Source organism: Schistocerca piceifrons, chromosome 7, assembly GCF_021461385.2.
Source record: "Schistocerca piceifrons isolate TAMUIC-IGC-003096 chromosome 7, iqSchPice1.1, whole genome shotgun sequence".
Taxonomy (NCBI): domain Eukaryota; kingdom Metazoa; phylum Arthropoda; class Insecta; order Orthoptera; family Acrididae; genus Schistocerca; species Schistocerca piceifrons.
This window is the reverse complement of record NC_060144.1, coordinates 346,578,576-346,602,178: the sequence shown is the minus strand read 5'-3', so window position 1 is coordinate 346,602,178 and position 23,603 is coordinate 346,578,576. Positions and strand designations below refer to the sequence as shown.

At 42.5% G+C, this 23,603-nt stretch overlaps 1 protein-coding gene across 1 annotated transcript in view; it reads right to left on the bottom strand.

The window, feature by feature from the left end:
* Positions 1–23,603, bottom strand: part of LOC124804949 — a 120,360-nt gene that overhangs the window by 61,445 nt on the left and 35,312 nt on the right. The window contains exon 2 of the mRNA XM_047265335.1: positions 14,181–14,237. Within this exon, the coding sequence (XP_047121291.1) occupies positions 14,181–14,237 (57 nt within the window). The remainder of the gene's footprint in view (positions 1–14,180; positions 14,238–23,603) is intronic.

Sequence of the window (23,603 nt, the reverse complement as noted above, 5' to 3'; positions counted from 1 at the left end):
CATTTCCACTCTTCTGTATTGCATTCACAGTGCCAGATTAGCACCTGGCGTCCAAAATTGGAACTAACTTTCTTCCGCCGGAAATGGGTTCCGTTTTTGAATATCTTCTAAGTTTCGCTGCCGTGCGATATTTGCAGCCAACATAGGGTTTCTGAGAGGAGCTGCACTGTCATTATGACCAGCCGGTAGCAGCAAAAGCAGATGCCGGATTCAAAAAATGGCTCTTAGCACTATGGGACTTAACATCTGAGGTCATCAGTCCCCTAGAACTTAGAACTACTTAAACCTAACTAACCCAAGGACATAACACACATCCATGCTCGAGGCAGGATTCGAACCTGCGACCGTAGCGGTCGCGCGGTTCCAGACTGAAGCGTCTAGAACCGCTCAGCCACATCGGCCGGCAAGTCGGATTGAGATTCAAAGGGAAATCTTGGGTAAACGTAACTCATCCACGAAAGGAAGGCTCAAAAAACATTTGCTCGACCGATTATTGAGTACAGCTCTTCTCTCCGGTATCCGTCCTGGGTAGGACTAATATAAGACATAAAGAAGATCCACCGAAGAGAGGTGTGTTTCGTCACAGGGTCGTTTAGTCGGTGCGACAGCGTTACAGAGAACCCCACGCACTACAAAAGTCACTGTGCATCACGGAGAGGCTTATTATTGAAATTCCTAGAGAGTATACTGCGGGAGGAGTTTGACAACGTATTACTTCCTCCCATATAAGTCTCCTAAAGTGACCCCAACGAGAAATTAGAGCTAATACAGGGTTTTATTGACAATCATTCTTCGAACGCTCCAATCGGAAATTCGAAAAATTAGAGCTAATACAGAGTTGTACCGACAATCATTCTTCGCACGCTCCACTCGCCACTGGAACAAGGAAATGCGTGTTAGAAATTATCACCAGACGTATCCTCCGCCATACACCGTCTGGTCGCTTGCAAAGTATTGATTTACGTGTAGTAAATGTGCAGTTACCTAGGCCTTTGTCGACAGTATTGCAGCAATACGAATTGCAGCCACACGTACGTCATCACCAGCCCCTACTACCTGGCAATGATTCGTCAATACATTTCCACGCCCTGTTATAGTCACGAAATGGAAGAACGGGAGCCAGTGAAAGTCGGTGCAGCCCTATTATTTTTACAAGTAATAAAGAAGAAGAGAAATCGGACTTTATTGATGCGTTCTACTTTAAGTAAGCGTAATGCTTCAGAAAATTAAACTCGTCAGTGATCCATAATTGTTCTAGAATTTTACCAGGATATCAAAACACGATTTCGAGTATCTCGTAGAAGCAAATGGTCCGAGATTTACTACAACCGATACTAATATGGGAGTGTATGTCAGTTACAAACCGACTGGAGGTCACGCTCCAATTTTTACCTACTGGTGATTAGTACGGAAACTTAGTGTACCTCTTTAGAGGGCACTATTCATCTGATACCAAAAGTATGCTATGTTTTGACAGAAGGACTGAACGATTTCATTAAAGTAAGTTTAAAGTATGAATGCAATTATTATTTCATCTACGTCTACATTATTACTCTGCAGTTCACAAGGAAGTGCCTGACAGATGGTTCATCGAACCACTTTCAAGGTTTAAACATGGCTGCGTTGTTCAGTGACCATTTACAAATTGAAGTTAAAGCAATTATAGCACTCAGTCACAAAATTTAGCCGCGCGGGATTAGCCGAGGGGTCTAAGGCGCTGCAGTCATGGACTATGCGGCTGGTTCCGGCGGAGGTTCGAGTCCTCCCTCGGGCATGGGTGTGTGTGTTTGTCCTTAGGATAATTTAGATTAAGTAATGTGTAAGCTTACGGACTGATGACCTTAGCAGTTAAGTCCCATAAGATTTCACACACATTTGAACACAAAATTTAAAATTTTGTGACCGAGGGCTGTAATTGCTTCACTTTCAAGCTATTTTCTATCGTTCTACTATCGAGAAGGGCGCCGAAGAACCAACACTTACATCGTCACGTGCGAATTCTGATTTATTTTATTGTGATGATCGTTCATCACTATGCAGGTGGGCGTCAGCAACAGATTTTCGCCTTTGGAGGAGAACAGTTGGTGACTGAAATGTTATGAAAAGACGATAACGCAACGAAAGACTCTTCCTCTTTAATGACTGCCACCCCAATTGGTGTATCATATGCGTGGCACTCTCTTCCCTCTTTCGCGATAATGCAAAACGAGCTGTCCTTTAAACTTTTTCAGTGTCCTCCGTCAGTCGTATCTGATGCGGATCTCACACCGCGCAGCAATACTCCAAGACAGGACGGGCCTGCTTAATATAGGCAGGCTTTGAAGTAGATCTGTTGAATTCCCTAAGTGATCTGTCCATAAATCGCACTCTTTAGTGGCTTTCCCAAAGAAATTATCTATATGATCGTTCCAAGTTAAATTATTCGTAATTGTAATCCTTGAGTATTTAGTTAAATTCTCAGCTTTTAAATTTATGTGATTTTTCGAGAACTCAAATTTAGATTTTCTTTTTTTCTACCAGTACGCACACCACTGCTTATACTATCAACCTCTACTGCAGACACGTCTCGACACTGTAAGGAACTTATGGTATCAAACGCAAACCATATGAATGAAGAGCCAACTGCCCTTCCACACTTCCTATACAAGTTCATTGTTTCGCATTTGGCCTAAGTTCAGTTACTTCGGAATTTCTTGTCTGCTTCATCATGTGTGATTCCGAGCTCACCGTTAAAAGCTTGCCAACTATCTTTTTGTACATTGCGATCTTTTTATACATCACTTTCGACTTTCCGTATCCCTCATCGTACATGAATGGCATTTATCTCTCGCTTATTCACGTCTCTATTGATTTACATAACAAACTTACAGCCACAAACAACTAAGATATCAGGCAGCTGTATGTACGAGCGCAAATTTTCCCTGAAAAATGGAACGATATTGTTTTCGTTCAGACAACTGATTGCAGCGCTGTCGGTAAGAGAAATAGGAAACTCAGATTAGAGCGCTGAGGAAACATTTACCGGAAAGCTATCTATTTCAATCCTGACGGCAACACAATTAGGGCTAAGTATTGCCGTAAAATATAGCTCATGTGAAAGTTCCTTAACTAACGTGCACGAATTCTGTTACTGAAAAACGATGTAAGATATCCGTAGATAAGAAGCGCCACGTGGCCATACTAAAATAAATATCAGGTATCAAGACCAAACGAAAGACAAAGCGTTAAAGCCAACACCGGAAACGTGTGGATTCACCACCACAGAGAAAACTGAAGACCACTTATTGTCGGGCAGCAGGATGCCCAGTGGTCTTTGAAACTGTCATATTTTGATATTTGAATGGGTGATCGATCGCGGAAAACTGGATGCCGTTGGTTTTAAGGAACACGCAAGTCAGCGAAGAGGCGCGCCAAACCGTGGAGCCACACGAATTCTTTTTAGGTTTACTCATTTTGATACTGAGGCATTTATATGTTGCTTTATGAGAAAATAGTACGTATTATCTCAGCATCATATACGTATGTAAAGATCACATACTCTTTCCGATTAAAACGACGTGATCTCGAACAAGATTTCAAAACACATTCGCCAGACGTGATGCCCTCTCCCCTCCTATTCCCTGATAATCAACATCCTGCGAATATGAGGGCTCTGGTTGTCACTCCGCTGCTGTGTGCTTAGCGCTAGGCGGCTACCGTGGAGGGGAGCAGGGGGGGGGGGTGAAGAGAGAGAGAGAGGAGTACCAAACAATCGGTCCGCGTGAGATTTAAAAGCTGCACTTTCAGATGGTCATAAGTGAACACTATGAGAATTTTGGCCCAAATTTTCGCTCGAGGTCGATTGCTGGGGCTAATATCTTTCTATAGTGTGCAGTTTTCTCGTTAAGATACACGAGGTGAAGTTGGATATATTTCCTTCTGAGGGAGCCTGCAGTGCGGCGTTATCAGTCACGCATCGGCGCACGGAAAATAGGCACGAACAATAGTAATTGTTGATTGACCTCTGTTTTGTATGAGTGAGTCAACAAATAATATTTTGTGCCACCACATATTGTATAGGAAAAGCAGTGGCTAGACTCGTGTTGAAGTTGTGGAATAGTGCAAATGCAAATTTACTGTGGATGAACTTTAGACACTGTAGGGACGTTTCCTATGAACTCAAAGTGTAATAGATACAATGTATAATACGAACTATTTTGATTTCAACAGACCTATCATTTTCGTGTGCCACTGTTATGTGCAATAGTGAGAGCAAGAGTTTCATTGGGCACGTGTCACATAGGCCTACATTTGGGATTACCATGATACGTGCACCCTGGAAGTAAGGCTGCCCACCAACGCTATCAAGGTCAGGAGTAAAACGTCAAACCAATACTAAAGCAAAGTTTAGTAGTCATTGAACAATGATCAACTTTAATCTAAAACAGCGGTGAGACTTTACACCTGGCATCGGGCCAGAAGGATTATGTCATCTGCCAATTGTCTGACAATCTCGGCATCGATATCAGTTCCCTGACATTTCAATACTTTTTTCAAAATTTTCTTACACCTCCTCTTTGCGTCTTTGGGATACACGTTGAACAGTTGCGGTAGTGCCGTACCTGCAAAAGCGCACAGATACGACATGCTTGGACTGATTTTGGGAGTCAGTGCAGTTCATCTCCTTGGCTTATTGTACAAGCTGCAGCTGATGAGATGTGAAATTTAATTTACTTCGAAACTCATCAGTCTGTCATACTCTTGCCCCATAAACTGAGGTGAGAAAACTCATGGGATGCTTCCTAATTTCGTATCGGATCTTCTATTTGCCCAGCGTAGTGCAGCAACTCGACGTGGCATTGACTCAACAAGTCGTTGGCAGTCACTTGCAGAAATATTGAACCATATTGCCTCTACAACCGTCCATAATTGCGAAAGTGTTGCTGCTGCATGATGTTGTGCACGAACTGACCTCTCGGTTATATGCCATAAATGTTCAACTGGACACATGCCGGGCGACCTGAGTGGCCCAATAATTAGTTCAAATTGTCCAAGTGATTCTTCACACAAATCGCCAACAATTGTGGACCAGTGACATGGCGCATTGTCATCAGTAATTCCATCTTCTCTTGGAACATGAAGTCTATGAGTGGCAGCCAGTGGTCTCCAATTAGCCGAACATAATCGTTTCCTTTTCAACAATCGGTTCACTTGGATCAAAGGACACAGTCCATTCCATGTAAACACAACCTTCACCATTAAAAAGCCACCACCAGCTTGGGCAGTGATCTACTGGCAACCTGGGCCTATGAGTTCATGTGGTCTGTGTCACACTTGAACCAAACTCTTACCAAATGAAACCGGGGACCATCTGTTGAGGCCAGGTTTTCCAGTCGTCTAGGGTCCAACCGATTTGGTCATGAGCCCAGGAGAGATGCTGCAAGAGATGTTTCGTCGTACGTCTCACACTGATTTCTGCGGTTATTTCACGCAGTGTCGCTTGCCTGTTAGCACTGACAACTCTACGCAAACGCCGCTGCTCTCGGTCGTTAAGTGAAGGCCGTCGGCCACTCCGTTGTCCATGGTGAGCGGTAATGTCTGAAATTTGGTATTCTGGGGACACTCTTGAGACTATGGATCTCGGAGCACTGAATTCCCTAACGATTTCAGAAATGGAATGTCCCCTGCGTCTAGCTCCAACTATCGTCAGACGTTCAAAATCTGTTCATTCTCGTCGTGGAGCCATAATCACATCGGAAACCTTTTGACATGCATCACTTCGGCATAAATGACTGCTACGCATATGCATTGCCCTTATATACCTTGTGTACGCAGCACTACCGGCGTTTGTATATGTTCATATCGCTATCCCACGACTTTTGTCACCTCAGTGTATTTACCTATTTACATCACTGTGTTTAACACAAGCAACTTTTCTTCTCCTCATAGAGCGACAAGATACTAATAGCTCATTCTGTGGATACCTGGGTAGATCTGAGTTTAAACATAAACCAAAATGACGCTGCAGTGAAGAAAATCGTTGGACGCAACGTGCTGGCTGTTCCTTCTCGTTCTATCGAATTATAAATCAGCGGAAGACCAACGGTTTTTCGTACCCTGTTCCAACTCGCGACATGTTTTTCTCAATAAATTTTAGTCGGTTTCCCAGAGTTTTCTTTCTGCCGCAATTGCTGCTTAGATTTCAACTGCCATCCACTCATCGTAGTGGCTGAATATCTTTCCTTTTATCATTGTACGAAAACAATCGCCTGCGCCAAAAACTAGTGCAACTTACCAAACTACTCGTGTTTTTCCACTATTGCTGCTGAAATTCGGCCATCTACCAATAAGCACTTTTTTTCTCGTTCTCAGCGCTAGCGTTCATTAGTATTTTTTTCGTAACTAATGAGTCTCAAGCAAAAATTAATTATGTGTCAGTTTCTCCGCATACAGGAAATCTCTAGTAACAATATCTTTTGTCACACTTGATAAAATGCTCAAAAAATAGACAACTTGTAAAACAAAGGGACTTTTCATACCTTCGCACGTATTTGGTGGCAAGATACTGAACGGAAAATGTTCTCTTTTTAAACGATGCAAACAATTTTTAGCGGCTTTCGATTCCTCTCGGAAAGAATTTCGCCATATAACACACTTTCATCAGTGCTACGAAAACAGCGTATTCTTACCACTACTGACACGTAAATGTTATGGCACAATGTCCGGCTATTTCTGAACAAAGTTGACTGCTGAGATTGACGTGTGTTGTACTGGCATTCTCTTGCTCTCATTCCACGAGCTTGAGTTACCGAATGTAATGGTGTACTGTTCTCCGTTCACGAGCTACTAGTTCCAGCTAATAACACATCGTCGTGTTAAAAACATTGCATTGCTCGGTAGATATAAAGATGCGAGATTTTTACTAAAGTGCTAAATCCCTGCAAAATACTTGTCACTTTATCGACCATCACTCTTCAACATGTATTCAACTGTTAATGCTGGTGTTGTCTATTTCAGAAGGGAAATCCTGTTTATTTTGACGGTAATATGAAGGTTGGTCTCCTGCTGTAAACTATTTTCCATTGAACTTAATTTTATTTCATTGTTCCAGTTTTGAGCATTAAATTCTCTTCAGGATGGAAAGTGAAACTACGCTGATGAACTGTAAATTTGTCATTGCAGTGCCTCGGGTGAGTAAACGTTCAGCATTATTTATTTCCTTCGTGGAAGCGTCCGTTATTTCTATCACGAATGTCGTGTTCTCAGTACCCGGAAACAGCCTTCGTAATGCACTGTTCCCCAGATAACTGACCTGTGTGTCAACAGGTGTTATAAATATTTTATTACTTTTTCGTTGTTTCCTTTGCATAACGGTGGTGCATCATTCGAAAGTCTGTGATTGCTGTGATCATTCCATCTCTTTAAATAGGCAATTAAAATTTCATCAGACATTCGATTTTCGTCATGTGCACAATCCATCCGGATGACGTAATACTGCAGATGCAGAGACAATGTCTAAATTATTCATAACAAAGGAAGTAGCTTTGAAGCACTAGAATATATTGTATGTAACGTGTAAACGTACCAGCCTATACGACACCAGTATGATGATCGCACACCATAAAATATATTGTCTCATAAATGCTCCTACAACTATGACTAGGAAGAAGCCATTCAGGGAGATAACATGGTAAATTTATCGAATAGTTTATGCAGACACAGAATGATGATTTAAACTATGCCACTGAATTAGATGAAAATTATTAAGTGACGATGGTTCACAGAGGAAGTTAAGTTCCTGTCATAGCGATATTATGTAGTTTGACGGTTCAGAATCTGAAAGTGGACCGCCACACTGACAAGATACTTGTGCTCCTAGCTAAACGCAGACTTGGTGAAAGTTACAGCCATTACTCCGCTCATGATACTGTTAGGAACGTTATGCTGGCTTTGAGGATTAGTCCAACGCTCAGTTACAGTGTGGCGTGATAAAGACGCTTTCGTTATATCGTGACAACGTTAGAAAACAAGATGTTCTCGTCATTTCGCTGCAACGATCGAAAAACAGCAAAGATGTCTTGCTTCCACGACGCCCGTTGTCTATACCTGGTTTCCCGTGAAGAACAGTTCTGGGGTGCACTAACGAGAGTAACTTATTTCGCATTACATTTTTTTCCGTTCCTTCTCCACGTTGTAGTTCTCTAGGTAATGGAAATAGCTGAACGGGCACTATTCACTCTAGCAACCGGGGCTGTCGGATGCCGGCGTCCCGTCGTGAAATGCATGCGGTTTTGATTCCAACAAAATTTTGTGGCATATATAACGCAGTGGAGCACTTAATTTTTTCAGCATTCTTGTACTAGACTCTGTACTTCCAGGTATTTGTAAGATGGCGCGTCAGCTGCTTTTAGGAAATGAATTTTCGCTACCGGTTTCTTTCATTGGACATCCTCAAGTGATCTCCATTACACCGTAACAGATACGAACATTGGTGAAAGAAGCTTTCGTTACACTATAAAAACATTTAAAAAATCGTCACTATTCTCACAAATGTCTAGTACCTTGCCTATTATAATAGGCACATTAGAAGATGCTGTCTCGTACTCTCTTAGGTTACCAGTATTTGCTGATCGATATATTGTATTAGACTCTACGACTAGAGTTACATAATGTCTTTGCACTGTTTTCCTATTGAGTGGCAGTGTCGGGCCGCATACACGAACACTAATTGTTCTTCGTCACGTGCTTGGGGACACATGTTTGCATGCAACTGGCTCAGTAAGGCTTGTTTCTCGCTCTTTACGCTGCAATGGAATTTGTACTCGTTATCGTTCCACCATGGCTTAGGTTGGCATAAAATCACAAGTAACTGAAACCGTTTTCATGTGTACCAAACCACACGGTAACGTTTTAAAATGTTTTTATCTTGTTACAACACCTACTATAACTAATTTACGTATCTGTTACGTTATAATGCAAAACATCTGACCAGTGAAAGAAATTACAGAATTTATTAACAGCAGTTGAGGTGGTGTTTTACATATAACGTGCGGAACATGCATCAAATTACTAGTTGCTGTCTATGGGTGCATCCAGACTGTCTTTATTTGCTCGAAGGGCAGTCTGTTTTACCGGACTCGTCGGTACAATGGTGGGTTTTATAATTTATTTCGCAGGGAGACCGAGTAAATTCCATTAACACATACAAAGAAAATTTACTTTATTAGCCTATAAGTTAGATAGGAATTAGTTGACTTTGTACACTCCATTTCCACAGGAACTTCGTCAGTACTTACAAATGTACATGAGCATTATCGTACCACTTGATGTGTACAAAATAGCTCTTACTTTACATTCAACAATAACTTTCACGTAGAGTTCTGCCAAATGCATTGATCACACAGCTGGCCTACTAAATGGCGATGCTGTCATCTTAGTCTATGATCGCGAGATGGTCTGAGCGATCCTGTGCTCGGCCGTGAGTGGAAGAGCGGTAGCGGTGGCGCATCGAAACGTTTGTGGCCGTGTCTTCTCTTGCGATTGCGTTCCGAGGTGTTAGCCTTGCTTTGGCACCTCGCTCTTCAGACGACACCATAGAGTCAACCGAGTTCTTTTACGTATTACTGAAACCATTACCAGATGGAGTCAAAGACATTAATCAGAGCACTTGTTGTTGTTGTTGTTGTTGTTGTTGTCCTGGTCTCCAGACTGAAGAGTAGCATGATTCTGCAAGCTGGTCTACCTTGAGCATGTATGTTCATTTCTGCATAACTAGCGTACCGTATAACGATGTGAAATTGTGTACTGTAAAGAAGTCGCGTTCTCCGTCTACTGGCCACCCCACCACTGCCCCATTTCCTTCCGTTACTGGAATTACTTTCAGAACGTGTCCTTATTTTAGGCAAACTGTACCACGAATTTCTTTTCTCCGCGATTCGATTCAGTGCCTCTTCTTTAGTTATCCGACATACCCAAGCAATCTCCAGCTTTCTTCTGTTGTACCAAGTTTCAAAAACTAGTCTGCTCTGTTTACCGTCCATGTTTCACTGTCGTGTCAGGCTACACTCCAGAAAGATACATTCGGAAAAACTTTCAATACTTACATTTATATGACAGCTAGAGATATTTTTCTCGTTTTGGAAAAGCTTTTCGTACTATTCCAAGTTTGCGTTTGATACAGCCACATGTGCTACAGTCAGGCTACTACTTTCATTGATCTCCTACACTAATTACCCTCCCCCTCACAACCACACACACACACACACACACACACACACACACACACACACACCGCCCCCCCCCCCCCCCCCCCACACACACACGCATATAGAGACACAACGGCCTCCGTCACCTGAATGAATTCGAATCGATTCCTTTATCCTTGTTTTTCTATTTGTTGGTGTTCATCATACTGCTTCTATTCAAGACACTACCCATTCCGATGAACAGGACTACCCAACTCCTTTGCCGTCTCTAATAAGATTACAATGTCATTATCAAAGAAAGTTTTTATATCTTATTTAGGATAAAAAAACACTGCTTTAAACTGAAATCTTCTGACACCATCACCAGATTTATCTTACCCATATACATCGCACCTATGCGCAGCGTGGTCATCTTAGGACCATGTCTTACTGAAATGAATTGCCCTTCTACAACGTGCCATATGAAGCCAGGGACTAAGAGCTACTCATTCACAGGCACCATTCGTGGCTGGCTGTCGCAGCCAGCGTTTGGGTGGAGGCGATTCGAACCTCTGTACGATTAGTCATTTTTGAGCATTTCGCGATCCAGACAAACTGATTTAGAGAAACGCCGGGATAGTTCCTCATAAAAACACAATGCCGATAAGTTTTCCCATTCTTGTCGTGTCGGGAACTTTGCTCCACCTTGTCGTCGACATGTCAAGTTCTGGTCGTCTTTCCTGCTCCAAAATCATATAAAAAGTATCTGTATCATAGAAGTAACATGTTCCCATAAGACACCTAATAATAACTGCTGGAAACTCATGCCACGGAATACCTTAACCTGCATGTTTAACGTGACTGTTGCACAAATGCGAAAGCTGTTCCTAGCATCCCCCACACGCCATTGTGATCGGAGGGCTCTTGAACCACACTATCATACTCGCACGCCCCGTTGGACTCCATTTCCGTTATGCCTCGCTGATACTTCAACGGATGGACTTCTCCATAACTGCGGATTAGTTTCTACTCAATAACGTTTTCGTAAATGTGATGACATAGTCGTCGTTGCCGTATCGTCATGTTTAGTACGTTTGCTCTGGTGCATTTATCTCACCGAACGTAGTTGATGCACTTTCCCTAACAGACAACGCTTAAAAGGTAACATGCTTGGAAGTCGGTCAATATCCGTTTCTGCCTTTGGAATCCGTTCCCAGCCAGTTCAACAGAAGAATGTAATATTGACCACCTTCCTTCAAAACTATAGAGAAAGAATTTAATGTGCCATGTACCTGCGCCATCTTTATGGTAGAAGATAATCAATTTGTTGTTGTCTTGTCGTCACTCCCCTCGTTAACTACTCGTGTTTGTTGTTTTCAACTCAAAGCAATTTCAAATGGAACATATCGATGCTTGGCAATTAAAACCCTTAAATACCATCCTAAAGAACAGTTGCTAAACCAGATAGATCACACATCTGTAATTCAAACATGTAGTTCATCAGACCCATTACTGAATCAATAAGATCCAAAACATCAGTAACATCACATGACAGAAAATTTTGTTGAACATCACTATGGTATATGCATTACTTACGAATGTCCGTCTTTTATGGTAATCTAGCCAGAGTTACAGGAGAGCGGCGACTATGATCGTTACATCAGAAACGGTCAGCAACAATGAAGAGCAACAGTCATATTAATTTAAAGAACGACGTTTTAGTCACATTGAGACGCACAGTTATTGACAGTTTTAAAAATAATTTATGGTCCGACACAATAACACTAATTCCAAACGAAATGACCGGATATGACCATCTTTAGTTGAGAAAACAGATTTATGTTTTAAAGCCACCACTGAGGGAAGCAGCATTATATACGGCGTGAATCACCTAAAACTTGCACCGCAAATAATGCTGAAATGTGCCGTTTTCACAGAATGGCTTGCTACCCAGGCGCTCGTATTATTAGCCAGTCAACACATTGCAATAATACTTAAAATGTAATGTTTGTACAAACATACACTTTCCTTTTTTAAAATGGAACAATGCCTCTTGAAATTAACAAAGTGAAATTATTGTGTGTCGTTTACGAGATATCGTATTTTGAAAAGTTTCCACCCGGACACTTGTTTGTGCCATTCAACCTGTGTAATTGCTAGGTACGATTTTGTTGCTTTCAATGTGCTTGTGTGTTCCTTGAGTGTACTGCAACATGCTAGTCAGTTAGTGTGTGACAGTCCAAGCAATAGGTCGTGAGTGGACGATGGAATGTACCAGCGCAGAAAAAGCCGACATGGTCATGTTGTATGGGGTGTGTAGGAAGAGTGTCGTACGCTGCATGTAGCAAGATTTCGCAATAGATTTCAACCATCCTTTTCAACCCGTTAGATGAAAGTGTTAGTCTAACACATAGCGTAATAGAAGGAAACAAGAGACCACAGAAGACGGGGAAATTAATGTACTCGGTGCTGTTGCAGTTGATCCTCACCTTAGCTCCCGTACAATCGGATGAGGAAATGACATGAATCAGGCAAGTGTCCAACTCATTCCCCATCGACATAGATTCCATCCCTATAAATCTCTCTCCATCAAGAGGTGCATGGAAACGATTACCAGAATTGCGTTAACTTATGGGCATATTCCAGATGTATCATGTATCTTGTTTAGTGATGAAGGCACAATTACCTGTCATGGCCAGGTAACCCACCGAAACATGTACCACTAATCTGTTGATAATCCCCGTTGGCTTCGTCACGTGGAACGTCACCGTCCACGGAATGTAAACGTGTGGTATGGGATTGTGAACCATCAGCTCGTATGTCCGTTTTTCGTAGACGGAACACTGAACGCGCATAAGTATCACAGCCTCTCAACAGACCAGCATCCACAGATGTTTCGAGACGTTGCTCTGCTGACTAGGAGGAACCTGTTCTACCAATACGTTGGCTGTCCAGCCCATGGTGCACGAAGTACTACAGGACGTCTTCACGAATCGTTTCTAAATCGTTGGATTGGACGCAGTGGATCTATGCCTTGGCCCATTCCCCGGAGTTGACGCCTGTAGACTTTTTTCTGCGTGGGAAGCTGAAAGATACACTGTACATACTAACTATATCCGATGGTATGCAACGACGTTTTACTGCAGGCTGCTTGGACATCTCCGCTGAAATGCTAGCATGTCTTCAGTAGTTGTTCCATACGACATAGTCGCTGTCGTTGGTCATTTTGAACGAAACCTGTGATGGTCAGTTGTCTCTAAGTGCCGGCTGGAGTGGCCGAGCGGTTCTAGGCGCTACAGTCTGGAACCGCGCGACCGCTACGGTCGCAGGTTAGAATCCTGCCTCGGGCATGGATGTGTGTGATGTCCTTAGGTTAGTTAGGTTTAAGTAGTTCTGAGTTCTAGGGGACTGATGACCTCAGAAGCTAAGTCCCATAGTGCTCAGAGCCATTTGAACCATTTTTTGTCTCTGAGTGGTCAGAATCCACGTAACAAGCGTATGCGCTTGTGTTGTGTGTGCTACCACAGGTAATGTGCAAGTGTTGGTGTGGGAACTTCACAAAATACGATATCTCGTAAATGAATGGCGCTAGAATCTTGCAACAAACTCCACTGACATTCTAATTTATCCTAATTTAGTGTCAATAGGCATTGTTTCATTTTAAAAAAGTGCATATTTGCAAAAAAAATAGATTTTCTAAATATTACTACAACCTTTTGATTTGCTAACAGAACGAGTCTCTGATTACCAATCCAATCTGTGAAAACAGCACAGAAATAACGCTTTTCATTCTCACAATATTTGCGGAGCATGTTTTAAGTGTTTCACCCTGTATATGAACTTCGCAACTATCTACGAAGCAGATGATGCAGAGCCATCTATGAACTGTATGAGGGGTATTATTTTACGGAAATTTATTTCTTTGGGGCGTGAAGACGAAATCAATGAACAAATAGGAAAAAGCACTAAAAATGTTAATTGAGTCATTCGTTAACGAAAATATTGAGTTCTACCTACCGTGATGCAGTCGGACGTCAGCATGCAGGTCGAATCAGTACTCAGATGTCCCGAGAACTGGAAAAGAAGAAAACATCGTCAAGATACCAACACAGACGTACAATGCAATCACAGAAGGTATTAGATATATGCTTCCAAAATCCCTTCCCTTCTATAAATGTACCTAAGTATATAATTAACCCGGAAAAGGCAAGGAGGAGCAATGATTTCAAACTTCAGAAAATTTGTAAGTACGATATATTAATGGTCGATTAACGTAATTTGTTTACGGAAGAAAATGCAGTTTTACTTACACCAAAAGAAATATGTACCTACTAAATACAGAACGCCAGTCCGTATGCTTTAATGAGATACTAATAAATGTATAGATATCTTCTCGTTGTCGAAGTCTTACGAGCACAATTACCTCTTCCTAAATCGACCATGGGTTTGAACAGGTCTGCCTACATTCTTCCACAAATGAATGCGTAATGAGTGAGTGTTACAAATATAATCTTAATTCGACAAAACAGACGTTGAATTACGCCCTTTTTACCTCTAATTTACTCTATTAGTAATTTTTGTAGGATTACAGGGTCTGTCCAACGTTTCTATATTTCTTGCATGTTTGTAAGCACAACATAATGAAACTACATAATCCGACTACGCTCAGGAGTTATTTCGAAAACTCTTTTCGTAGATGGAGCTTGGGGCCTTCGTATGGGTCGTTGCGTTTAATGAAGGCGACATTTCGACGATGTCGAGCCCCACCGTGAAGGTGACAAGGGAGCTGTTGAGAGACGGGGCGCATTAGACGCAATGACCCGGCGCGTAGGTTCGAAGCTCTGACATTTATCACTGACGTCGTGAATCGACGGGAAGGCGACGCCTGCAATGTGAAATCTGTTGCAGTGACTGCCATGGTTTACTGGCTTTGTCCCTTCGAGCCAGTTTCGGAAATACTGGTGACACGGAAACTGACTGTGTCACATTGACGAGTTCAAGATCAAACGATTGGAAGGCTAGAAACGAAGAGGACAACCAGATGCTTTATTATTTGTCACTAATGATGAATTTGTATTGGTTAATTGGTGTTGTCGGCTTTCACAGTAAGGACATTTAATGATTTAAAAAGTGACAAAGTGAATGTCTGTTTAACTATCTTGCTTTGTGTATATTAATGCGGCTATTAATCTTCTAAATGATGACTAACGGAAACCCTCAGCTGCCGACAGGTGTTGATATACCTCTATGTGGACAGCCGAAAACGTGTGCCCCGACCGGGACTCGAACCCAGGATCTGTTTACATGGCAGACGCTCTATCCATCTGAGCCACCGAGGACATTGATGAATAGCGCGACTGCAGGGACTTATCCCTTGCACGCTTCCCGTGATACATTCCCAACTGTCCACAATTCTACATGTGTAATGTACCTTATAGGCATCGAGGTATATCAACAAAACCTGTCGGCAGCTGAGGGTTTCAGTTAGTCATCATTTATTCCAGGGAAAAGCTGCACGGTCATCAACAGTATCTGTTCTTTCCAGAACAGTTACTTTCATATATATATTTAAAGTCTACCCAGCCATTGACCTTCATCTGTGCGAATGCGCACAGACTGCCCAAACTCTTACGGGAATCGCCAAAGTGTGCTCGAGTAATGAGTGGATGGGCAAATGTTTATAAGGTACATTACATATGTAGAATTGTGGACAGTTGGGAATGTATCATGGGAAGCGTGCACGGGATAAGTCCCTGCAGTCGCACTATTTATCTGTGTCCTCGGTGGCTGAGATGGATAGAGCGTCTGCCATGTAAGCCGGAGATCCCGGGTTCGAGTCCCGGCCCGGGCACACATTTTCGGCTGTCCACATCGAGGTATATCAACAACACCTGTCAGTAGCTGAGGGTTTCAGTTAGTCATCATTTATTCCAGGGAAAAGCTGCACGGTCATCAACAGTATCTGTTCGAGAACAGTTACTGTCTTCACATATATACTAATCTTCTATTCTTCACTTCTTCCTACCCTAACCTCCACACGACATTCCCGAAACATTAACATGTCTAAAGTACCCCACTCTTCATCGTGCGTTACTGATTTCTCGTTTATCACTTCCTGTATTGGCAAAATAACTAGTCCCGGAAGTTCTAACACATTTCCGAAGTATCTGCTTCTGGAATGGATTACTGAAGAGGACCGCTGCAAGTCGGCCGAAAAGTTGACAATTTAGCGGTTTTAGTAGTTACAATGACACGGCCCAATAGCAAAAACTATTTTATCCAAAATGACACCGGCCGTGGAAGCCAACGAACTTAGGTTGACAAATACTTTTCCAACCTAATTAAGCGATTTTTCAACACGTACTTTGACAGTGCATCCAAATTTATACATGTTCAACACACAGAATTTCAAGACATTCCAGTAGCACCATTTAGGATTATTCAACTGTTAACGTTCCACATGTACACTGTGCTTGGCCCCAGCACCTTCGTTTCCATATATTATTTCTTAAGTGAACATCTATCAAATATCTTCTGCGAGCTGAAACAAACTGGGTTTGGGCTCGTATGCTATTTATGGATCAGAATTCCTTGACTTCTACTCTATCTGTGCAAGTGGTGTTTTCAGTCTCGTGTCTTTGGCTGAAGCTCATCGTTCTCGTAATATTTGTCATTGTCTTGGAGCCAGGCAGAAAATACGGAAGTCCAGGATTTGATCCCCAGTCGATCATAACATATTTTCTCTATCGCTTATCGCTTCTCTTACTTCTGGCAATGATTGATTTGTATGCAAATTGTTAAATTCTTCCGTGGATGTGGATCTACGTCTAACTGGCTGGGTAAGTCAGTCCAAATGAATAAGGCAAGATTATACCATCTCCAGTTGGTCCACGCCCAGTAAAGAACTGCGATGCTGAAACCAACCTTCCAGTGGAAGTCAGTTTTACTTCAATTTCAGGTTCCTTGGCAAAAATCTGTTATGACTAACGTTCATTTCATATTTGTTCCGAATTTTCCTTACTTTCAGATTGAATGGTAGTAAAGTGAGAGTATATGTAATGGAGCGCAGTCTCCTTGTAAAAACGTTCTGAGGCTATGTCTGATTTCCATTAATCGACGCTGCATTATCTAATGAATACTGGTTGCAATAAGCTTCCAAGTGTTATACTGGAGCCGGCCGGGGTGGCCGAGCGGTTCTAGGCGCTACATTCTGGAACCGCGCGACCGTTACGGTCGCAGGTTCGAATCCTCCCTCGGGCATGGATGTGTGTGACGTCCTTAGGTTAGTTAGGTTTAAGTAGTTCTAAGTTCTAGGGGATTGATGACCTCAGAAGTTAAGTCCCATAGTGCTCAGAGCCATTTGAGCCATTTGTTATACTGGATTTATCTCAATATTAACATAGCTCCGATATCAGAAGAAAATTTTCTACAGACGAATGTTAAGCTTAGCATCAGATGCAGTAAAGTAGTGTTTCGAGCTGTGGAATTAACGATTCGCGTTTGCAAACAATTAACTTTCACATGTACTTTGCAGTGGTGGCAAAAAAGAGTATTAACGATCTAGACAGGTTGTACGGCTCGTTTCACTTTCAGTAAACTGTGAAACCACAGCACACCAAAGAAAAATATTTGTTTACAAAATGCTTTCATGATCCACCATCCGATACCGTAATATTGTATGGGATTTCAGTAGAGCAGCATTAAAAGTGAAAAGAGAAGTGTGCAAGTGGCATCATGCATTAACACAGCTCACTGTACAGTGTTGAAACATTTTCGATGTTTGTCTAAAGGTTAAAAGATCTGTCAACAGTCTGCCAACTATTGATTTCTAAAATATATAGATCGCACAATGTTAGCCTCTGTTATTTTAGAATGGCGATCGTTTCTTGTATTAAATACTGGAAATATTCGCATCCCTTTTCTGTAGGCCATTTCAGAAACTTTATGCGCTATAAACGCTCGTTTGGAACCAATTAAGCTAAATTAAGTCTTAGCTGGAGAAAGGAACCAAAACAAGGCGAAGGACATCGAAAAAGTTCGGAGGGCAGCTCCCTTTTTTTTTTTTTTTTTTTTTTTTTTTAAATCGTGGAATAGGGTATAATGTCTCGGATATTATACGCAAGTAGAAGCGGCAAACATAAAACAAAGACGTTTTCCCGTTGGGGTACGATCTTTTTAAAAAAATTTAATCTCCATCTTTCTCTCCCGAATGCGAAAATCTTTTGTTGACGCCCATCTACATAGGGAGAAATGAGCATCGTAATAAAATAAATTAGAACTCGTACAGAATGGTTTGAGTGTTCCTTTTGCCTGCAGCTTTTCAGAGTGGAACGGTAGAGAAATAGTCTGAAAATCATTCGATGAACCCTCTACCAGGCACTTTAATATGAACTACAGGGTAGTCTGTAGATGCAGACATACTTGGCGCCCCAGCCGGCCATTGTACAAGAGGTGTTCAATAAGTACTGCAACACTTTTTTTTTTCAGAAAGCACGGTGGTTTTATTCTGAATTCCTGTACAGCAAGTTACTCCCAACTTTTTTGGATACATAACCCTAATTCTCAACGTAATCTCTGTTCAATGCGAAGACCTTACGCCACCTAACTGGGAGGGCTTGTTCTCTACCGGTCGACGTCGGAGTCATCGTCTTGCTGCGTCCATAACCTCCCCACCGTTCATGTAATGCATCCCGCGGAGTGCATCCTTCATTAGGTCAAACGGAAAGTCGGAAGGGAGAGATCCGGGCTGTAGGGTGGATAAGGATGAGCAATCCAGTGAAGTTTTGTGAGCTCCTCTTGGATGCACAGCCTTATGTGATTCTTTGCGTTGTCGGGGGAAGTTTGTTTGTATTTTTGTGACGACGAACACTCTCAAGTCGTTTCTGAAGTTTCCTGAGGGCAGCGCTATACAGTTTAGACCTGATCGCTGCACAATGAGGGAGGACATCAAGCAGAACAACATCTTCTGAGTCTTTACCGGCTTCGAATGTTTTCTTCGGATGAGTGGGGCCTCTCGATGGATAGCCGTGTTTCCGATTCGAAATGATAAAACCCCGTTTCATCGCATGTGACGATGTTCGACATAAAATGTCACGATCAATCTCGTAACGGACAAGCAGCTTTCTCACCGGTGGTCTATCGTTCTCTTTATGGTCAGATGCTAGGCCGTGAGAAACTCAGCGGCCCGTATCTTTGAGTTCTCCAACTGATGAACTAGTGTGTCAGTATTACCAGCAGAGACATCTAGTTGAGCAGCGAGGTATTCGACTGTGGTTCGTTGATCGCCTGGAATGAGTGTGTCCGCACATTCCAGCATTTCAGGAGTCACAGCTGTGTGCGGCCGTACGGGACGCGAAGATTGGACAGGTTTGCGCGACAGACGCCTCATCCAACGACTCACCGTGCTTTTGATCACTGCCAGGTTTCCGCAGACATTCTGCTTTGGTTTTCCGTCAAAAGAAACTCGATGACAGCTCTCTGCGTGGTGCACACCTCAGCTCCATACCCATTTTGAAGGCTACGTATAGCACCGCCACCTGTAGGAACTTCATGAAGCTATAGGGGCTAAAGAGGGAATATTATACGATGTCTCACAACACATCCCGCCTTTTTGCAACCGAAACTGACCAGGAAGCAAAGCTGTCGCATTACTTATTGAACGCCCCTCCTATTTCGTGTAACAGAGCTGTCTGGTATTGATTGCTCGCTCCGTGAAACTGTTTTTCTCGTATAACAGCTCCAAACGTAGTAACTAATGTATATGCAATGTGTATGCCCCGTGGCTCTTAAACCTGACTGCAATTTGTAATTCTTTCACTTGGAAAACCTGTTTTCTAATGTTCTCGAAGCACTGGAGAGGAAATTAAAAACCCACACTCGAAATATCTGTATGTACTTTAGATATTATGTCACTACCTGTTTCGCCTGAGTGACAATAACGAGTATTAGTGCTCTCCTGCGGTTGTAGGTGCACGTATATCACACATTGATTCACCTCATGTGTGTAATTTCGGTATGGAACGAAACGATGCTTCTAGATACGAGTATACGGGTACGACTCTTTCATTAGGTGTCGACCTACGATAGGAAGTGGATTTTGACGAAATGCTCTTCCAGATGTAACATAATCCCGGGCGATCGACAATTTCGTCGTTGCAACACAAAATTCGTCATGGCATCGTTATTCAAGGACAACTGAAGTCAGTAATAATTGGATCTACGAAGATTTATATCAGGTGCGAGGGTCTCAAAAAGAAACTTATTATTATGTCTGGTCAATCCGCGGTGATAGGTTACGAAGATCTTTAAGACCAGGCTAATTGGAGAGGTGATGATTACAAGTAAACCACCGAGAAATAGCTATCACGGAGAGCATTGAAATCGAACAGTCGGTGTTTACAACTTTTAGAACTTCGCATTGATTATCGCCCACGCATTTGCGAACTGCACTCCTTCAAAAGTTGTTCAAAAGGTTTTATGCCACATTATACTTAAAAAGTGACACTGACACGCGACAATATTTTTGACGTCTCTTTAAATGACGGTCCGAGCGTCGTTCAATTCCTCCCCGACAGAGATCCGTTCCATGGTCACGGAGCCATTCGAGAACCGGTATATGAACGTCCTCATAGTTGGACAATGTCTTTCCACCGAGATGTTCTTTCAGCTTGCCGCAAACATGGGAATCATGTGGTGCAAGATCTAGAACTACCGATCAGCATCACGCACGTTTATGCTGCCTCCTTGAGATCGTTGTAATCACTTCGCTACAGCTGGACGCGAGATTGAATATGGTCCATACGCCGCGTGAACTTCACGGGGAGCCTGTGTGCGATGGAGACGTTTTGCCGACAAGACTCGTATTGCTCAGACTATTCTAACATTCCAGTTGCCGCGCCATTTTACACGCATGCTGTGACGGTACCAGAACTGTAAGCAGTAAATCCGGAATGACAGTGTCCCACTCATAATTACTTTGTAAAGTCGTTAGTAAATGTGATGATGCTAGGAACGTCTACATCCTTCGATATATGACAAAAATGAGCATTTAATATCAAACTGAGGCAATTTACTTTTTTAATAATTGTCTCACCATTACGAGGAAGGTATCCAAAAAAGACGGAATTACTTTTTAAAATCTATATATGTAAAAACGTTTACAAAACAACTTTATTCTCTTCAAATTACACTCCATTACAACTAATAGATTTGTCCCACCGGTGCTCCCACGGTTCGAAACATTTTTTGTAGTCAGCTTTAGAAATGTCTGACAGCACCTACCTCGTTTTTTTCTCGTCATCTTCAATTTTTTTCAGATCGGTGTCCTTTCATGCCCCCCCCCCTTTCCATGAGTAGAGATAACAGAAAGTCGCACGGAGCTAGGTCAGGCGGGTAAGATGCGCGGGCTATCGGAACCGTGCCATTTTTTGGCCGAAAACGGTCTACCAGAGATGGCTGTATATGCGGGTCCGGTGTCATGGTGGAAGAACCAGTCTCCTGATGCAAATCGGGTCTTTTTTGACGAAAACTGTTACGCAATCTTCTTAAAGCATCTACATAAGAGGTTTGCTTGACGGTCTGACCTGGGGGTACAAACTCTGTATGCCCTTGGCATCGAAAAAGCAAATCATCAGCACTGTTTTGATTTGGCTTGAACACTTTTTTTCCGTAGTGGCGATGACGTCTTTCATTGCCTTGACTGTTACTCTGTTTCTGAGTCGTAACCATTGCACTATTACTCACCACCAGTAATGACCTTGACAGAATATCTCGATATAGCAAGCTGTCGTTTCAAAGCACCACAGGTTTTAACTCGACGTTTGTTTTGATTGTCACTCAGAACCCGAGGAACAAACATGGTGGCAACTCTTTTCATTCCCAGATAGATTCTCCTACCACGTTTTTTTCTTGCCTTCTTCAGTATTGCCAAATAGGTGTCCTCTTATGCTCTCATCCGTGGAAGTAATAAAAAGTCACACGGAGCTAGGTCAGGCGGCAAAGGTACGTGGGGCAAACTCTAGAATTTTTTCAATATTTTGGTGGATCTGGGCGGTTGATGGACGTCCGGAACGAGTTTTGTCATCAATCGGCATGTCGCCAGTATAAAATCGAGCAAACCACACGAGCAGGAGGATCTGCAACGAATTGGCGCATGGTGCAGGAAATGGCAATTGAATCTCAATGTAGACGAGTGTAATGTGCTGCGAATACATAGAAAGAAAGATCCTTTATCATTTAGCTACAATATAGCAGGTCAGCAAGTGGAAGCAGTTAATTCCATTAATTATCTGGGAGTGGACATTAGAAGTGATTTAAAATGGGATGATCATATAAAGTTGATCGTCGGTAAAGCAGATGCCAGGCTGAGATTCATTGGAAGAATCCTAAGGAGATGCAATCCGAAAACAAAGGAAGTAGGTTACAATACACTTGTTCGCCCACTGCTTGAATATTGCTCACAATTGTGGGATCCGTACCAGATAGGGTTGATAGAAGAGATAGAGAAGATCCAACGGAGAGCAGCGCGCTTCGTTACAGGATCATTTAGTAATCGCGAAAGCGTTACGGAGTTGATAGATAAACTCCAGTGGAAGACTTTGCAGGAGAGATGATCAGTAGCTCGGTACGGGCTTTCGTTGAAGTTTCGAGAACATACCTTCACCGAGGAGTCAAGCAGTATATTGCTCCCTCCTACGTATATCTCGCGCGGAGACCATGAGGATAAAATCAGAGAGATTAGAGCCCACACAGAGGCATGCCGACAATCTTTCTTTCCACGAACTATACGCGACTGAATAGAAGGGAGAACCGATAGAGGTACTCAAAGTACCCTCCGCCACACACCGTCAGGTGGCTTGCGGAGTATGGATGCCGATGTAGATGTAGATACACTTGAGTTTTTCCCACAGCGTCATCTCGGTAAGCTGTTAAACATTAAAACAGTTTCAGCAGCATTTTTACTGAGTAGAAAACGGAACTTCACAGCTGCGCGTTGTTCACTGAAATTTTCCATCATAAAAACGAAACACGAGCAAAACAGCGCTATCAAAAACAATCACTGCAGATGAACAGAACAAGCCAGGTCCACATTTGAACTGGCGATGAGTTGCGCTACACAAGCGTAGTGGCAGGAATGAGTACTACACAAGCTCCGCCCACGGAAATGCTATTCCAGTTTTTATGTGTGCCCTGTTACATTAAGAGAAGTTTTCTTCTGAAATAGGCTTGCACATATCGGTAACCCTCTTATAACACTCTGTTTTTTACGTGAGATGTTACCTGTCAACAGTAGACTATACAGCCAGAGATTAGTTTGTCGCTTACATTAGCTGCACAGCTATTCTTGTTCGTTTATTTTAGAGTTTAACGTACTTTGTTAACTCGTCTACTGAGTGCCAGTTCTGTATACTTACGTACTGCCTCGCAACGGTACCCTTACCG